This window comes from Ostrea edulis, chromosome 4 (genome assembly GCF_947568905.1).
Source record: "Ostrea edulis chromosome 4, xbOstEdul1.1, whole genome shotgun sequence".
NCBI lineage: Eukaryota > Metazoa > Mollusca > Bivalvia > Ostreida > Ostreidae > Ostrea > Ostrea edulis.
Window position 1 is genome coordinate 58552716 of NC_079167.1, and position 19809 is coordinate 58572524.

A 19809-nucleotide genomic window follows, 5' to 3' on the forward strand; every position below is an offset into this window, starting at 1 on the left:
GCCCTTTTCTTAGCACTTTAGCGGAGTAAGAATTTCACGATTTTTACTACTGATTTGATTCATGTTTAATATACTTCTCATTTTCATTTATTGAATACTTTAAATGATAAAATACCAGCTACAATATATAGCAATTAGTTTGATTTGTCATTTTGTGACTGCAAGTTGATAAAAAAGGCTCTATTACAATTTCACTCAAATAAAAGATTGATGCCTTATTACAATATGTGTTCCAATCATCAATTAGAATCGAAAATCAGTTGATTGTCGGCAAATTCTAAGTGCTCAAATATGAATATTTTATTCCAATTAATCGGTTTTTAGATTTTGTTATCTTAACAACTGTATAGTTGTTGAAGAATATTCCTGCTGTGACATATCTATTAACCTAAAAGTTTTGTTTATCGCACATACATGAAAGCGAAAATATCCATTACTTACTTACTGCCCATTACGCTCTCTGGCGTGTAGGGCAGCAACGAAGTCTCCATCCCTGTCTGTCGGTTGCCTTCTTTTGCAGAGTTCCCCAAGTTTGATGGTAAGATTTCATCTCTGCTTCTACTGTTCGTCTCCATGTTATCTTAGGCCTTCCTCTCTTTCATTTCCCCTCAGGTGTCCAAAACAGGGCTGTTCTTGAAATGTTATCTTGGTCTTTGCGAAGGACATGGCCTATCCATTTCCATAGTCTCTTTGTTATGATCATGGCCATGTGTTCTTGTTGACATCTGTTGAGAAGGTCTTCATTTGATATCTTCTGTGGCCAGAAGATTCTTAAGATCCTCCTCAAACTCTTTGTATGGAAGGTTGACAACTTCTGTTGGTCACGTTCTGTTATCCTCCAGCACTCATACCCATATAATAATATTGGCAGGATGCAACTTCTGTAAAGATGGAGTTTAGTGCGGATGGTGTACTGCCCTGATCTCCATACAGTTTGTAGGTTCTTGAAGGCTGTCCTTGCTTTGCAGAGTCTTAGTTGGATATCTGCCTCTGCACCATCATCTGTGCTTACCACGCTGCCAAGGTATGTAAAAGTGTTGGTATTAGGCAGTTCCTGCTCGCCTGACATGACTGGTGATGGTCTACTGATGTTTAATGTCATGATTTCTGTCTTCTTGATATTGATGTTCAATCCAGTTTGTCCTGCATAATTTTGTAGCCTGTTGGTTTTCTCTTGTATGTGCTGATGCGTGTGAGAGAGCATGGCAATGTCATCGGCGAAGTCTAGATCTTCTAGTGTTGAGTGTATGCTCCATCTAATGCCTCTGTTAGAATCTGATGTTGTCTGACGCATTACCCAGTCAATGGCTATGATGAAAAGTGTTGATGACATAACACAACCTTGACAGACGCCTGTTTTTACTTGGAAGTGTAGATCACTGCTACCAATTGTACACTTGAAATTGTTGTAGAAACTCTTTATTAGCTGGATAAGGTGTTGCAGCACTCCATAAGATCTAACAATCTTCCATAGGCTTTTTCTGTGGATGCTATCGAATGCTTTCTCGAAGTCAACAAATTTGATGTAAAGTTTTCTTTGCCATTCATAACACTGTTCAATGATATTGCATAGTGTAAATGTTTGGTCTGTGCATCCATACCCGGGAATAATTAAAGCATGTTCACATGGTCAGATAGACGTACTTTGATTCAGGCATATAAATGAAGGACCAAGAGAATCTTAATACGAGCAAAGCCATGTGTGAATTACGTAGATAAAACCGATTTCAAAGGCCACTGTTACTCTGCGTGTGCATATCATGTTTTCAATTGCTGACAATAGATCAGATTTGTTTTTGTTTGCAATAAAATGAATTTCTTTCCTTATTTTTCTTTGCTGAATTTTAATTATATTTTAATTATGCCGGATCATCATCAGTTAATGACATGTAACTTTGATATACAGAAATATAACTGAAGCAAACGATATCCGTTTTTGGTGCGTAAACCCTTGAAATTTTTTTTACAATCCTATTGACTTTTATATATGTATTTAAAGGATATCAAGATAGTAAAAGAATAACAAATACACACAGAAAATATTCATTTACACTCTCTCCTCAATAGAAACAATGAATATAAGTGTAGAAAATATTTATGTACACTAGCTTTTTCTTAAATGACTTTATTATACAATTTCTCTATGCCCAATTATAATCAATAATTAATTAGTTACAGTAAACCAATCATCGATTATGAAATTCTCACCAATTCCCATCACTAACAATATGATATTACTTTGATTAATATATGTTTTTTAAAGGTCATAGAGAACAAGAAACAGCACAAAAAATAACTTTAAGCAGAAATGTGTGCAAGAATGAAGAATTTAATTGTCATACAAAAAATAAATCCCTGCAATAGACCTACATAGAAACTAGCATTTAAAACAGATGTTGAAACATGTACTGTATGTAGGTTGGGAAAAAAGCCCCGATGTGAGTAAATTAAAGTTGGCTGGTTAGTTATATGTGTTGTAAAAATTAAAAACATTTACTAAGTGATACAGAATAGTATAAGAGTTCAGAGATGTATTTATAATGTATTCTGAACATGTGGTTATACAGTGTTCGACACTAACTTTTTCACCATTGTAATCCAAAGGAATAGTAGATTCTGTATTTAACTGCCGGAGACAATTGCAAAGCAACAAGGGGGTGGGGGCAGTGTGGGATGGGGCTTTCCTCCATGTGGTCATGTGGTGGCAGGGGTTGGGGGGGCAACCGTGGAAAAATTTCAAAGTCTGGAAGCAAAATCCTGCATTTCTGTTGCAAAATGACCTAATAAACCCATTTTAGTCTCTGATTTACCAAACCATGACATTTTGTGTGTAGATTGTATGCTTGAATTGCAGTGGTAGAAGCTATATTTTTTGAATGGCAGAATTCCATTAGGTTTTTAATTTTTCAGTAGTCCACCAGACTATACTCATAACTGATATTCTGATAGTTCGTGGCAAAATTTACTAACCTCAGGCTACCAGACTAGTGTTAGTGTTGAATCCTGTTATATATTCTAATGTATTCTGAACATGATGTATTGTAGGCTGTAGCTCTCCCATCATTTTCAATTTCTTCTACATAGTCTATCTATTGTGTTTGATTACTAAAACAGGATGGCAGAATATACATTTTATTTACTATGATGTGCTTGTACCAGCTGGTTACATCTCGTTTTATGTGGGAAATGATTTGTCAGTAATACTACATTCTCACTGATGTGGTTTTGACCTGATTTGATACCGTGTCAAAGTGTCAAAGGAAATGATTTGTCAGTAATACTACATTCTCACTGATGTGGTTTTGACCTGATTTGATACCGTGTCAAAGTGTATGGTTTGCATCTGTACTACAATATTTTATTATGTAATAGATTTCTAGTCAGTATTAGGACAGTTTCAGTACAAATATGACAGAAGGGACTTGCAGCAACATGGTTGGTGCGACCGGTCAACAGGGAATGTTCACTCCTCCTAGGTACCTGATCCCACCTCTGGTTTATCCTGGGGTCTGTGTTTGTCCAGCTCTGTATTTTGTATTCCTTATAGGAGTTATGAGATTGATCACTGTTTGTTATCTTCACCTTTTCATACAACGGGTCAACTGGGGACGTCATCTACAAACTGACTACGGAGTCAGTATGAAAAGTGATGATGTACGTCAGAATGATTTATTGCGTTCAGGTTGTGTCTACAAATCGTGGCATCACAATGGATCTGATGGTACATCGTCAGAGTGATTATGATATAGTTGATGGCAACTAAAAAGGAATTAAACCTTTAAATTTGTTTCCCTCTTCAAAAGAAATTATGTCACAGCTTGATGATGCCTGATACTACCTTCAGTGATGTTCTACAACTCATGCCTTACATAACCTTGTGATTGGCATATTATGAACTGTTTCCGGTACTCTTGTTATTTCCTGCTTCCAGATATTGAAATTTTTTTTAAAAAAAATCAGTCAACTATATTTAGTTGTACTTTTGAAAAGTTACCCCATCCCTAGAAATAGGACAGAATTATTAAAAAAGAGATGAAAATTTGATTCCGGTCATAAGTAAGTTTTAATTTAAAATCCTGAAATACTGGGGATATTTTGTTTATTTCTAAAATTTCTTTTGAAATTAAGTAAAATGGCTCACACTCAACCACTGAAGAAAGGAGAATGGATTGAGATCAAGATTTTGGGCTCTGGTGGATTTGGTCAAGTTATTCTGTGGAAGCATGAGGTTAGTGACTTTAAAACATTATTTTCAATATGTAGAAAAGTAAGTAATGTTTAACAATATGTATAGTATGTTGTCTGTAATTCTTGTAGGATAATGAAGATTACATAGCTCTGAAAAAATGTCGTGTGCAGAGTGAAATGAGCCGAAAACACAAGGAGCGCTGGATAATGGAAGTGGACATCATGAAGCGTCTGAACCACCCTAATGTCATAGCAGCGAAAGAAGTGCCTCCTGTACTTAATGTCAGTGTTGGGGAACTACCATTACTGGCCATGGAGTACTGCTCAGGAGGAGATCTACGCAAGGTATGACAGGATTTATTGCTGATCAGCTGTTTCGTTCATGTGGATGATTACGGAAATGAGTCTTATATTTATTTGATTTATGAAGACATGAATTATAAGTTGGTTGGAAAAGTACATGGCAACAACAGGGCTTGAAACTAAGTTTTACAGTCAATAAACCAATTATATGTGATAGACAAGCCATACTATTTGGCAAATACAATAATAGAAACTTATACAAATGCAAAATTTACTAATACTTATTGTCGATCGTTTTTGGCTCGTCGATTCCGATTATCGATTCCATTTTTTTAATAATCGATTGTCGCCCGAACACAAGCCCATCATAAATATATTAAACGAATCAACTACGTATATACCAATCAATACATTTGAAAATGACGAAGGCTCTAGATATTTTCATCATCATCATCATGGATATTGAGATCAACTCAATAATTATGAAGTTGATAACTAATCCGAGATTCCTCTGACTCTTATCCCCGCTTTTATATTACGACATGTGCAGGGGAGAGTCAGAGCGGACTCCATAATGAAAAGACTTGTGAGAATTCAGCAACACCAGTTGTGGGGGGGTATACTGGAATCGGGTTGTCCGTCTGTCCGTCCGTCCGTCTGTAGACGCAATGGTTTCCGGGCTCTAAAGCATTATCCTTTCCACCTACCGTCACCTTATCATACATATGGACTACCCATGGGATGAAGATGTTCCCTATCGATTTTGGGGTCAAAAGGTCAAAGGTCAAGCGCACTGGACATCGAAGTAGCAATATGGTTTCCGGGCTCTAAAGTGTTATCCTTTCCACCTACAGTCACCATATCATACATATGGACTACCCATGGGATGAAGATGTTCCCTATCGATTTTGGGGTCAAAAGGTCAAAGGTCAAGCACACTGGACATCGAAGTAGCAATATGGTTTCCGGGCTCTAAAGTGTTATCCTTTCCACCTACAGTCACCATATCATACATATGGACTACCCATGGGATGAAGATGTTCCCTATCGATTTTGGGGTCAAAAAGTCAAAGGTCACGCACACTGGACATTGAAGTAGCAATATGGTTCGGTTTGTCATGCCATTTGTTTTATACACTCAGAAAAGAGGTAGTTTATACCTATTACCAACACCCTTTGGGAGATTGGGGTAAGCGGGGGGTATTCTTAGTGAGCATTGCTCACAGTACCTCTTGTTCATGGCTACTTTAATGCCGATTGGAATTTTGTGTATTTGTGTGCTTACGTCATGCGCAAAGAACTCGAATGGCGCGCAAAGAACTCGAATGGTGACCAAAGTCAAAGTGATGCTTCATTTGTCAGTGTGAGAGCTTTTTCCACGGCAATAGCATCAACTTAGTTATGGTTAACTTGTAGAATAATCATTCGATAACAGAATCCTTGCGTCTTGAATGGTAAATCCGCGAAATAAAGTTGTAAAAGGTAGGCAATGCAGCGACACTAGCTGGTGTCGCTGAATTCCCACTTTTCATTATAGAGTCCGCTCTAACTCTCTCCCGCACATCTCACGATATAAAAGCGGGGGTAAGAGTCGGAGGAATCTCGGATTAATTGATAACTTGATATATATCGCTACCCATGGAAACCAAAGTCAGAAGTCTGAAAACTTTAAGGTTTCTTAAAACAAAACTAAAGCCAATCTGGATGTCATGGCCAGAAAAAAAAACCCATTTCATTCCTCGTAAATAAGCTAATAGATGTGTGTATGTTGCACATATCCATAAAACTAAAAGAAAATAACCAAAAAATAATAAACATTAACTACATGTAAATACTGATTATATCGATAATTGATCGATCTAGTTCTTCCGATTTTGACTGATTATCGATTATGAAATTTTTCAACACTATTGTCAAGTATTACAGATTTTTGCAAGTAGGTACAAAATTGCTCCAAAACTAAATGTTTAACTAAATGTTTGTGTTGTGAAAAAAAACATTATTGATAGATTCTATATAGAAAAATCTCTGTTGCTAAAAAGCTGTAAATATACTGAATATGAGAAATACTGGCAGAATATATGTGACTTGCTTTAATTATGTACTGTTAACAGAAAACAATTGCTTTACATGAAATGATTGAGACTGATCAGTGGACCAGGCAAAACTCTCTCTCTCTCTCTTCCCTCTCCCCCCCTCTCTCTCTCTCTCTCTCTTTTGAAATTAAATACCTTGTACATTATGCACTTCTAAATATACACATATACATATGTTTGTACTTCCTTGAAATATGTATGTACTATATTATCATGTTATAAATCTGTAAAAGTTTATTTATTGTGAAAGCAAAAAGTAATTGAATAACAAACAAAAAAAAGTTTTATAGTCATCCGTCTAGTCTGACTGATAGGATATAATTTCAACTAGTCCTCAGAAAAATTTACCAGTCCAGAGTTTTCCAGAAATTATGTCTACAACTTAAATCTCAAATGATTTCATTGAAAAACAAAGCAGTTAGACTGATTCCAAAGTTAGTGTACAAAAAATCCTATACACATTCATGCATGTTCAGACAAAATGACATTTGTTCTGCACATCTACAAATGATATACTATCATCTTAAAATTCATCTTAATCCCTGTTGTAGTTTCTGAGAACACTTACATTCAAAAAAGTACTGGAGAAAAATAAAAAAGGGTATTTAATTTTTGAGATCCGATCTCTGAAAGGTAGCAAATTATATTCTGCATTTCCAATTTCTGCAGTTGCATTATACCTTTCTATACCTATAATTATGTATCAATATATATTTTTTTAAAATTCAATATGCCTTAGAGAATATCACATGTGAATTCTATAATTACTATAAATTAGGTTCTTCTAATATCTACAGAGAAGTGCCAAGTGTGCAGAGTGAAGTTTTAGAAAATCGATCAGTCCTATTGGATGAACTGGTGTAAATGCCAGTCAGTCTGCCAGACTTTTACCCAGACTTTTACTGATGTTAATTTTGAGCCCTGAACAACCATTTAACTTACTTATCTTATTTCTAGAATATACTAATGAGTTGATATATCACTAAAGTTATATACGTGTAGTTTCTTTGATTTTAAAGGTGCTAAACAAACCAGAGAACTGTGTTGGACTGAAGCAGTATGATATACGATGTCTGGTAAATGACGTATCATCGGCCGTGGAGTATCTACATGGCAGAAGAATTATACACCGAGACCTAAAACCAGAGAACATTGTGTTACATCTAACAGAAGATAGGGTATGCTTTGTATTAGTATTTCTAGATACAAATATTTCATGCTACTGTAACTAGTTGACCGAATATGAGAAATGTCAAAATTTGTGAGGTTTGTGAACACCTTTTTCTTGTGAGTACTGGTATTTGTTGCCACGAAACAGTCATTATGTTTATGCAGAGTGTATATGTAGACTTATTTACAAATATTACTCAACACAAACACTTTTATCATTGGCTATTCACAATGAAAGCAGTTGGGAATAAAAGTTTATTTAGTATTGGTTAAGCAAACAATTGTATGAGGAGAGCCAGTGACCATATATTTTCATTTACAGATTCTGTATAAGGTGATAGACTTGGGTTATGCCAAAGAATTGGACCAAAGCAGTGTGTGCACATCATTTGTTGGAACTATGCAATATCTTGTGAGTTACATTAAAAAAATTACTAGAAAATCCCATAACTTTCTTTCACAGTTCACTGTGTCTTATTCATTGCATCATATTTATTCAGTATTTTGCACAGTACGTAGGTATGCTATTGTTTATAAATCACGAAATACTCCATTTTCCAGGCCCCTGAACTGTTTGCCAGCCAGAAGTACACCTGTACTGTGGACTATTGGTCATTTGGTACATTAGTGTTTGAGTGTATTACAGGATTCAGGCCATTCTTACCACAAGTCCCACCAGTCACATGGTAAGTCCAAGTTAAGGTTTTCTGACACTCTGAAAAATATGGGTATCTTAAGATTTCCCTTTATTAGCTCTTCTGAGCCAAAGGCTCAAAGAGCTAATGCTATGGCCATTTGTGCGGTGTGCGTAAACTTTTTAGAAAAAGGGCTATAACTCAAGAACCCCTTGGCCAATTTTTTTTCAAATTTGTTACAGGGTATCATTGGCCCAAGGGCTTTCATACATACTAAATAGAGGGATGTGACCCTTTAACAAGGGGAGATAATCAGGAAAATACAAACAAAAGTAGTGGTTGCTAAAAAATCTTCTTCTCAAGAAACACAGGGCAGATTATCACCAAACTTACACATAAGGATGAGGATATGTTGTAGATTAAAAATTGTTCAAGGCATTACCCTGGGGCAAAGGGCGTGGTCTCAAGGTCACTTCAAAGTTGACCTAAATTTAAATTTTTTTTAAATTCCTTAAATCTTAGATATTTTAGTCATTATAAGGACTAGGATCATCAAATTTTGACAGTTGATGCATCTTAGGACCTTGTGTCAAGTTGTCTCAAAAGTAGGTCACGGTGACCTACTTTTTGAATTTTGCAGGTATTTATTTTAAAATTAATTTTGATGCATATCTTGGACACTTTGAAGCCTATGATCATCAAAACTTGTCAGTTGGTGGATCATGGGACCTTGAAATGCGTCAACTGAAAAATAGGTCACCGTGACCTACTTTCTGAATTTTATGGCTTATCATTTATAGATATCTTTTAAGTTGTTATTTCAAATACCGAGAGGTTTAGAATCATCAAATCTTGTAAGTTGATGCATCTTGAGGCCTTGAAACATATTTATAAAAAAAGTAGGTCACAGTGACCTACTTTTTGAATTTTGCAGATATTCAAATTTCACATTTTCAATTTTAGATGCATATTTTGGGCACTGTAAAACCTAGGATCATCAAACTTTGTCAGTTGATGCGTCTTCAGTCTTCAGTTTGTGTCGACCAAAAAGTAGGTCACCGTGACCTACTTTTGGTATTTGACAGCTAAATTACTATATTTCAGACACTATTTGACCTACAATCATCAAACTTTGTCAGTTGATGCATCTTGAGTCTTCGGAGTGTATCGACCAAAAAGTAGGTCACTGTGACCTACTTTTGGCATTTGACAGTTATATTTATATATTTCAGTCACTAATTGCCCTACAATCATCAAACTTTGACAGTTGATGCATCTTGAGTCAACGGAGTGTGTCGACCAAAAGTAGGTCACCTTGACCTACTTTTGGAATTTGACGGCTATATTTATATATTTCAGATACTATTTGACCTAGTCATCAAACTTTGTCAGTTGATGGGTCTTGCATGTTCGAAGGGTTTCGACCAAAACGTAGGTCAACTTGACCTACTTTTGGAATTGGACACCTATATTTATATATTTCAGATACTATTTGAACTAGTCATCAAACTTTGTCAGTTGATGCGTCTTGCATGTTCAAAGGGTGTTGACCAAAAAGTAGGTCACCTTGACCTACTTTTGGAATTGGACGGCTATATTTATATAATTCAGATACTATTTGACCTACAGTCATCAAACTTTGTCAGTTGTTGGGTCTTGCATGTTTGAAGGGTGTTGACGAAAAAGTAGGTCACCTTGACCTACTTTTGGAATTGGACGGCTACATTTATATATTTCAGATACTATTTGACCTACAGTCATCAAACTTTGTCAGTTGATGGGTCTTGCATGTTCGGAGTTCGCTGACCAAAAAGTAGGTCACCATGACCTACGATTGGAATTTGACAGCTATATTTCAATATTCAGTTACTAATTGGCGTAAAATCATCAAACTTTGTCAGTTGATATTTCTTGGGTTCTCAAAATGTGTAAACCAAAAAGTAGGTCACATTGACCTACTTTTTTTGAATTCTTAGGATTTAACTAAAGATTTAGAATACTAAGAGGCTAAGAATAGAAATGGTGGGGTTGTACAATTTATCAGAAGAGCGATTCTAGGCCCTTAGGCCTCTTGTATTTTGGTTTAATTTTCATGGACATCAATTTTGATGGTTTTGCTTCACTTTAAGAGTTGGTTGCAGTTGGTATGTAAATTTACTAAACTGTGTTCTTCCCCTTTTATACATTATACATTTGTACTCATTGTTTTCCTCAGACATGAAAACAAAGAAAATCGATGTTCAATGAATATTGATGAAACTACAGTACATGTAGTACCCATTTCATGTAGTACCCATTTCCCAAAAGATATTGATACATGTAACCCAATGAAAGAAAATCTACCACAATGTAGGATACACTCATCAGTCATTATTAACAACATCTAATGTAGGTTGTAGGATACACTCATCACTCATTATTAACAACATAATTTTGAGCGATATGGCCCATGGGCCTCTTGTTAACAACATCTAATATTGGCTGTAGCATACACTCATCACTCATTATTAACAACATCTAATGTAGGTTGTAGGATACACTCGCCAGTCATTATTAACAACATAATTTTAAAAAAGAAAACGCTTGTACAGTACAATGTAATAAAATTATCAAAGGTAAAAGTTATCTGTCTTGTCAAATGTGATCCACTTATAAATCATAAGTTACAATGTAATTCAACTCATGTGGTATGTGCAAGTCCCAACAAGTCACTTGGTATGTCTAACATACCATGTCTAACACACCGTGTCTAACACACCATGTCTAACACACCGTGTCTAACACACCGTGTCTAACATACCACCGTGTCTAACACACCGTGTCTAACATACCGTGTCTAACACACCATGTCTAACACACCGTGTCTAACACACCATGTCTAACACACCGTGTCTAACACACTAGTGTATTACATATTATCAAGGATAAGAATCATTTATATAGAGAATTCATTTCACTGAACAGGCACAAAGAAGTTTGTCAAAAGTCACCAGATGACATCACTGCATATTATAATTCAGATGGAGAAGTGAAATTTTCACAGAAAATTGTTACACCCACACGCCTGTGCAGGTAAATTGAAGTTTTTTAAAAGTTTGTGGTAGTGATTTTATCAAAAAAATTAAGAATGATTTACATCAATGTCAGTGTGGTAAAAACAGTGTCAACTTTGTGTGTATCATCTAAGTCTTGTTCATAACACCAGTGTTTTGCAAACACAGGAGTATGCAGTGCTACTTTGAACAGTGGCTAAGTCTAATGTTACGATGGGACCCTAAGGCAAGAGGAGGGGTGCTCAGCGAAAACAGACCACAGTGTTTTAAAGTATTGGACACAGTGCTTAAGACCAAGGTATCCCGAAAATTCTTGATTTTGGGGTAGGGCTTGGATGATCCATAGGTGCGCATGTTTTTTAATTATAATCCTGTTTCATAAAGTATGATCTGGAAAATATCATTTTCTGAGGAATGAAAATAAAGGCAAATGTGGCTAACCATTGAAAAATGTACAACTTTAAGCAAGGGTTAAGCACATTTAAATACATGTATCATGACAGAGACTCAACTGAGCAAATGGGTGGTAATTTATGAAGAAAATAGCTGATGAAACATCATTTTATGGAGTATTTTGTACTTAATAGTTTGATATTCAGGATGTGCATAAGTTTGGCATAGTACTGAAAATACCCAGTTTCAGTCTTCATTGCTTTTGTTCAGGGATTAATTAAATGTTACGAAAGAAAATTCACTGAAATAAAGAAGACACTTTCTGTACATGCCTATATCAATGTATCATTTTGTGTCAAATATCACACAGAAGTAGTGATTATCCTTCAAATAATATGTAAAATCTATTTATGTATCAATTTATTCTAGATAGTCCATATTTTATTTGTGCCCAACAATCAACTTTTGTCCTATCCACTTGTGGAGAACTCTTCCATGCAAACACTACAAGAAAGCATTCAGGAGGAAACAGGGGTCAGGGTTCAGGATCAAGACATTCTATTGGCTAGTGGGGCATCACCTGACCCTAATCTTGGTGCACACCAGTGCTGGAATCCACCTGTATGTACTTTGACTCTTATTTGTAAATGCCAGTTTAAGAAAAAAATGATTTATAGATTTTCTGACAATGTCCAAATTTTCCCACCTTACTTTTTCTGGTGCATCTGTAAATTTCAACTGTAAAATCACATTTTCAAAATCATCATCACCAGGCCTCTTGTTTCTATTTATGTGCTACATTCATTTGTGGCACCTTTTTAGGCAGGGATTTAAAGTAGTATTGCTCCAAGTCGAAGTCCAATTTTTAGTCCATTTGGACACTAAAGATGACCCTCTTCACACACATTCACTCAAGATTTGCTGTTCTGACCACTGAGGATGAAAAGCAGCAATTTGTGCAGCCCATCTACTGTTTTTAAGTCAAAAAATTTCTTCTGGCCAGATCTTAGACACTAAATCTCAGACTTTCCTTCTTGAAATTTCTTCAGATCATCGCAGTTGATCATTGATTTGTTTGTCATTTCACAAAATTTCTGTGCTGATGTGATTCCACTTTCGTATAAATTTATGAGATGTTTACTGTTGTCAATTTCTGACATCTGCTGAATGTGTCATCACATGACATCACATAGTGACAAGGGAAATCACTCTAAAATCTTTCCCAGTGTTTGTAGTATTTACAGATTACCGTATATACTCGCCTATAAGTCGGATTTTTGGGAGTCAATTTTTGGTCCAAAACTCTATGTCCGACTTACAGGCGCGTCCTAAGAAGATTGGTATTTTTCTGGGCGGCATAATGTAGTGTTTTTTAAACAACTCCGACGATTACCATGGACTACCACACAAATGGTTATTGTTCACAAATATCTAGACATATTGTATTGTTTATATATTTTAAAATTATGTATAAAGTACAAGTATTTTACATTTTTTTCTAGTTAAAAATTATTTACATATCGGTAACTAATACTTTCAATTCAACTAATCGATCTTTTATCGGTAAAATTGAATTACGAACCCGATTTAATATTGAAACATTCATATGGCTGAAATATATTTCATAAAAGATTGAATATTGTTAATAGATAATTTAGATCATCATTCTTGACTCTTAAAAACTCTGTTGTTGATGGATACAATAAATTATACTGGGATCCCACTATAACAGTTTTCTCGAGATGCGTGCCACTAAGTAAACACAGTGTCAGGTACTGGTAATTAGGATACCATAATTACTTAGGTAAACAAGGGACCATTGTCCATAATAGATCAAGGGTTGTGTTTAAACCCCAAACAGATATGGCTTGGATATTGAGCACCTCATAATTATTAATTTCTCAAAATATTTATTGAAACATAGGTAAAAACACTAGAGCATTGTGTTGAAATTGTCAACCGATTCTGACAAAATTTTGTACCGACTTATAAGCGGGTCAATGGCAAATTCCTACAAAATAACCTTAAAAAATACAACCAACTTATAGTCGGACCGACTTATAGGCGAGTATATACGGTAATTAGAAAAAATATGTTTAAAATAATCTAGTTTTAAATGCATACAGAAAAATCTGTAATTTTTTTTTACATAATACTATAGATGTTTAAATTTGTTTTTCCTTAATGTTACAGGGAGAGGAAGACTGGGTTGTCTTTCTTTTTATCAAGGGAGATAACCAAGGAGGGGGAAGTCAGAGAAATAAACCACTGCCAACGAATGTTCAGGGTATTTTCAAGGAACCAACAATAGTTCTTCCATATCAGGCAATACCTTCTTCATACATTTTTAAAGTCTAAGATAGTTTGGATAGGTTATTTTTATCCGTTTGTTTGTTAGGAGTATCAGTAACACTTGAATGAGACCATTATGTTATTTAATCATTCTTGGGTCATGTAGCCATTATTTCATACTTGAAGTTTTCTTTTCTTCATGTTCAGGAACAAAAGAGAGCTTGGGCAGAAGCTGTATATTTCTGTGCTCAACAGGAAGTTGATTTCAGGAGACTGATTCAGAGTCAAAGGGCAACTATGTAAGTTTCATAGGTTCATGTGAACTTCAATGCAAGTGAACAAGTGTTTGTGTTCATAAGATTAGATGAGTCAAAAAATATATTTCTTCACAGTCCAATGTCTCATTGTATTTAAAAGTCATTGGTTTTAAACATTACTATTTTCTATGAAAAATATAAAGATTTTATACAGTTGAACTTTAATATCTATAACATCGATATATTGTGTACCATGGATATGTCAAACTGAGTTGGAAGTCCCAACTACATTTTCTTTATGTATTCTAACCTCAATAGCTCTAACCCTCGGATATCTCAAAGTTTTTTCTCTGCCCACCAAGTTCAAGTGAAACAATGAAACATGCTTAGTACTGGGGATGAACTATTTTGATTCATTATAAATGTTATAATTTGTTATATATCCAATTAATGAGTTCACAATTTATTTTAAAACTACAGGGAATGAAAATCACTTACTTCCCTGTAAGCATGAATTCATTATAAGCATGTTCACAGTAACCATGTTTTATTGTATTCTATGGTGAAAATTACACTCGATACACATTTTAAATTTGTGGAGTGACGACCCAGAAACAACTAAATCATTTTATAACAGGTTTATATTCAGAGATTTATACATCAAATTCCCCATATTGCTATATTCGGATACATATTCTGGTAAAACCAAATGTATTTCAAGATGACCTTTAAAGGGGCATTGGCTGTGAAAGTGATGGCAACCATTTTTTTCTCAAAATATCTCAATGCCATAGGTATATAAATTACTAATAAAAACATTCATTTTGTACAAAAACAAGAGAAACCTAATAAAACTGCTAGATAACCGCTTTTAGTGTAAAGAAATATGTAAGGGAGAATTATTGTCTTGCAAATTATTGTCTTGCAAGACAATAACTATTTAATCACCAAAATTACACATTCATGTGCCTGCTTTGAGGTTAAAAAGTGTTTGAAATAATTAAATACTGATGTCATTACTGAAATATGTAATATAGAGCAATTTTCATTGAATTCAATTTTTGGTGACAAAAGGACACCCATTAAGTTAAGTAAGAGATCTGGGAAAGCACTGGTACATATCTTAGCAGAATTCATATTTATAAGCACTCCTTGCACAAAAATATGGAACCTTCTATTTGTCTATTATCATAGAAAACATTAGCATAACTACTAAGTAGTATAACAGACCTTGTTGCCCTAAATTTTGAATATGCTGAAATAAGGGACTATATGGTAAAATATATGACTGATAATTACCGTTATCAGATGGGCATCCAGATACAGTTAGGCCTTTTTATCTGGACACTTTATTGCCAGGCAAAATGTCCAAGTGATTGGTGGATCAAGATAATCGCATATTTTAGAATGATATACAGTGAAACTTGCTGAATCTTGATTTTTTGTATTCCGTCATACTGTGTAATCCCACAGATGATTTTAGTCTGTAAAATTTCCTTATCATTTCTGTTTAATGAATGTTGTGCAATGCTTATCTTGTCTTGCCACATATTTTTACCTGATGATTTAAAGTGGTCTTGCATGGGTTAATCATTGCACAATTATCAATCGTCAATCTGCGCTATTGAATTTAGCAACCATGAATAAAAATCACAAAATGTGTAGGTTATGTTTTGTGTATTTTCATTCTTGTTTTCATTCCTATTATGGCGACACTAGAAAACGACTGTCAATTTTTTATTGATTGATTTTATCTTGCTTAACGTCTCGCTCGAGAATTTTTCACCCATATGGAGACATCACCAAAGGGCTTCAAATTTAGGCCTATGCTCAGCGCTTACGGCCGTTGAGCAGAGAGGGTTCTTTAGCGTGCCACACCTACTGTGACATGGGTCATCCGTTTTTAAGGTCATCTAAATTTCCTTCAGGAAATGAATGAACTTTAGAGGAATGATTTAATTCATGCCGAAAAAATACTGAAAATTATGCAATCAGAGCAAAGCAAAAAACAGAATTCGAACAAATACCATAACAGCAGCATTCTGAAATGGCACAAGTTCTTTCGTGAACAATTTAGAGGAATATGTGCTCTTAAAAAGGTTATGATTTACTACTGGATTAAATATTCAATGATAAATGATTTTCTCTTTGTCAGGCCACTTTATAAAAAATTGCCAATCAATGGCTTAATTTTGTAGAAAAAAAGCTTTTGAGTTCTTTATAAGAATGAAATTTTTCAAATCACGTTTCACTTTGAAAGGCAGTGGATGCAAAAAGAGAAACTAGCTAGAGAATGAATTACAATGATGGTCGCATGTAGCATGTCAGGATAAAAATGTGACAAGCGGATACGCATGGGATTACTTCAGTGCATAAAAAAACAACAACACACACCCAATAAAAAAAACCTCCCCAGAAATTGTTATATCAGTGCACAAACAAAACACATTGCTGACTGTATAAAATTCTTCCATTATTTACACATTCATGAGCATATAGAATAGTACATGTATATGGATATGATTACTGTATAGCAGGTTAAAATCGCAGTTAGAAAAGATCACAACTTTCTCATGTTGAAGCAAATTGCGGTTGTATGAATTTGCGGAAAAGAAAAATGTATACAAAATTTATAAATGTATCTATGATTTCTGTGTCCTTAAATTACATTTAATTTAAAGTCCATTTGGATTGAAATGATGTAGATATATAGAGAGAGTTCGTTTTTGTCCATTACACATCCAATGTTCTTGAAACAGTTGACATGTGAACTAACTTGTGTTTTAGGTTTAGTTTATTAAGAACAAATAGCAGTTTTGCCAAGTTGGAGAAGAATATGGTCAGCAATTTTGAGCAACTTGTGTCAAAAATGGACTACTTCAAGGAATGGTATGTATTAATAGTTCTCTTATTTCACTTTTATTATACCCCCGCAACAAGTTGTGGGGGGGGGGTATACTGGAATCGGGTTGTCCGTCTGTCCGTCCGTCTGTAGACGCAATGGTTTCCGGACTCTAAATCATTATCCTTTCCACCTACCATCACCATATCATATATATGGACTACCCATGGGATGAAGATGTTCCCTATCGATTTTGGGGTCCAAAGGTCAAGCGCACTGGACATCGAAGTAGCAATATGGTTTCCGGGCTCTAAAGCGTTATCCTTTCCACCTACAGTCACCATATCATACATATGGACTACCCATGGGATGAAGATGTTCCCTATCGATTTTGGGGTCAAAGGTCAAGCGCACTGGACATCGAAGTAGCAATATGGTTTCCGGGCTCTAAAGCGTTATCCTTTCCACCTACAGTCACCATATCGTACATATGGACTACCCATGGGATGAAGATGTTCCCTATCGATTTTGGGGTCAAAAGTTCAAAGGTCACGTGCACTGGACATCGAAGTAGCAATATGGTTTCCATTTAAATTCTTTAATGGCTTTTTTCATCGCATGGAGATGCTGTGTTCCTAGATACCTTTTGGATCATAATACTGAAGTTTTACCTATTACCAACACCCTTTGGGAGATTGGGGTAAGCGGGGGGTATTCTTAGTGAGCATTGCTCACAGTACCTCTTGTTAGTTTTGTTTGTCACTTGGGTGACAATATTGCTATTCATTTCTGTCTGCTGTCATGTGACATCCACTGTCCTTTGTTAACATTTTAAACCTTTTCTCAGAAACTACTGTACTGGACTATTCATCATCAGATTCCGTGTGTGTAGAATCTATAGTGGTAAAGGGACAAAGTTTCTGAATCTCATGGTCATTGCCTTACTGGGGCCTTAGTGATGGGGTATTCTTTAAATTTCCTCTTTTTTCCTAACCATGCAGTATACAAATTGATTGAATATTTATCATGAACACCTTTACTATTCATGGCCCCAGTTCTAGAGTTTTAGGTGCCAGGATGGGGCTAACTGTGTCATATAGAAAGAATTTATTTTGTCTTTAAAAATAATTTTCTTCACTCAAGAATGTGTAGTGGACAAATTGTCAGCGTGCACAGCTGTGTAATGAGCATGGAGGTCTCTACCAGAATTAGGAAATTCGTTGTCTCAAGGTCTGAGGTTCAGGTCCCATGGCAGAGCTAAATACGGTCATATAGAGAAAATGTTTTACCCATCCATTCGTCAGACTGTCAGTCGGTCCTGTTCTTGTCAGTGCAACTCCCCTGAAACCATACAACAGAATTTCATGAAACTTTGTAGTTAATGGAGACTTGTTGTGTAGATGTGCATATTCACAGAAAATTCTTTTTCGTTTTTTTTTCATGGAGTTCTGCCCCTTTTGAACTTAGAAGTTTGGCCTCCACTAGTCAGGTACTTGTCAGCACTACTCCTCTAAAACTCCTGAACAGAATTTCATAATGCTCTGTAGTTAATATTACAGTAGTATTAGCACAGCCATTCATTTAATGTAGTCATTCATTGTGGGGGCATGAGGTACGTGAGCTTGCTCACTTTTTCTTTCATTTGTTGAAATATACGTCTTTACTCCAAATGATGTAGCAGACAAACTGATTAGAATATAAGCTTGGAGGCCTGTACCAGGACATGTAATGTACTGAAAATTCTTTTAAAAGCATTTTCTGAAACCATTATGTATAACAATTTGGGCAGGGTCTTAATTGTTATAAGTTTAGTTCAGAAATTTGACACAGTTTGGTGGCCATTTTGAAACTTTTAGTTCAACATTTTGTTTGCCATCCTCAACTACATACCAAATATTGTTAAGATTGGACAACATTGAAAAATTTATGTGTTTTCAGTGGCCATTTTGAAAATTAATTTCAGCCATTTTGAATATTTTTGATAATTTTTAGTTTACATTATATGTGCTATCCTCAATTACCCCGACTTATCAAACATTGAGATTGAAAAACATTGAAAATCTGACACATTTGGTGGCCATTTTGGAAATTTCAAAATTTCAAGTTCACCATTTTATTCCAGTACATACCAAATTTTGTTGAGATTGAACAACATTGAAAAATTGATGCACTGAGCAGAGGTTTCCCAGAAAGGAAAAGTTTCGTTTTGCTCTAAGCAGCATGTGTATTGCTGGAAATGCCTTTTAAAGCATTTTTAGAATCTCAACTGCCGTGGTGGTCTAGAGGTAGAGCGTTCGCCCCGCTTGCGGAAGGTCAGGGTTTGAATCCTGGTCGCAACAGACCTAAGCTGTTAAAACAGGTACTGACAGTTCCATCGCCAAATGCTCAACATCAGGTGTGAATGTCACGGGTCCTCAGAGATGACCTTATAAAAACGGATGTCCTGTGTCATAGCAGGTGTGGCACGCTAAAGAACCCTCACTGCTCAATGGCCGTAAGGGCTGAGCATAGGCCTGTATTTGAAGTCCTTCACCGGTCTTGGTGGCGTCTCCATATGATTGAAAAATTCTCGAGAGATAC

General features: G+C 35.4%; 2 protein-coding genes across 3 annotated transcripts in view; one reads left to right on the forward strand and one right to left on the reverse strand.

Moving 5' to 3' along the window:
- Nucleotides 1–19809, forward strand: part of LOC125668035 (inhibitor of nuclear factor kappa-B kinase subunit alpha-like) — a 29035-nt gene that overhangs the window by 284 nt on the left and 8942 nt on the right. For both annotated transcript variants that reach the window (XR_008802507.1, XM_048901770.2), the window contains exons 2-12: nt 4129–4228; nt 4318–4533; nt 7607–7765; nt 8080–8169; nt 8319–8443; nt 11357–11464; nt 11614–11743; nt 12268–12459; nt 14032–14163; nt 14338–14429; nt 17175–17276. Coding sequence is in view for 1 of the 2 variants with exons in the window: in XM_048901770.2 (XP_048757727.2) it covers nt 4133–4228; nt 4318–4533; nt 7607–7765; nt 8080–8169; nt 8319–8443; nt 11357–11464; nt 11614–11743; nt 12268–12459; nt 14032–14163; nt 14338–14429; nt 17175–17276 (1442 nt within the window). In the remaining variant the exon portion in view is untranslated. The remainder of the gene's footprint in view (nt 1–4128; nt 4229–4317; nt 4534–7606; nt 7766–8079; nt 8170–8318; nt 8444–11356; nt 11465–11613; nt 11744–12267; nt 12460–14031; nt 14164–14337; nt 14430–17174; nt 17277–19809) is intronic.
- On the reverse strand, nt 599–1333 carry LOC130053815 (uncharacterized). Its single transcript, XM_056161405.1, has one exon. It carries the CDS (start codon nt 1331–1333, stop codon nt 599–601), a length of 735 nt encoding a protein of 244 aa, XP_056017380.1.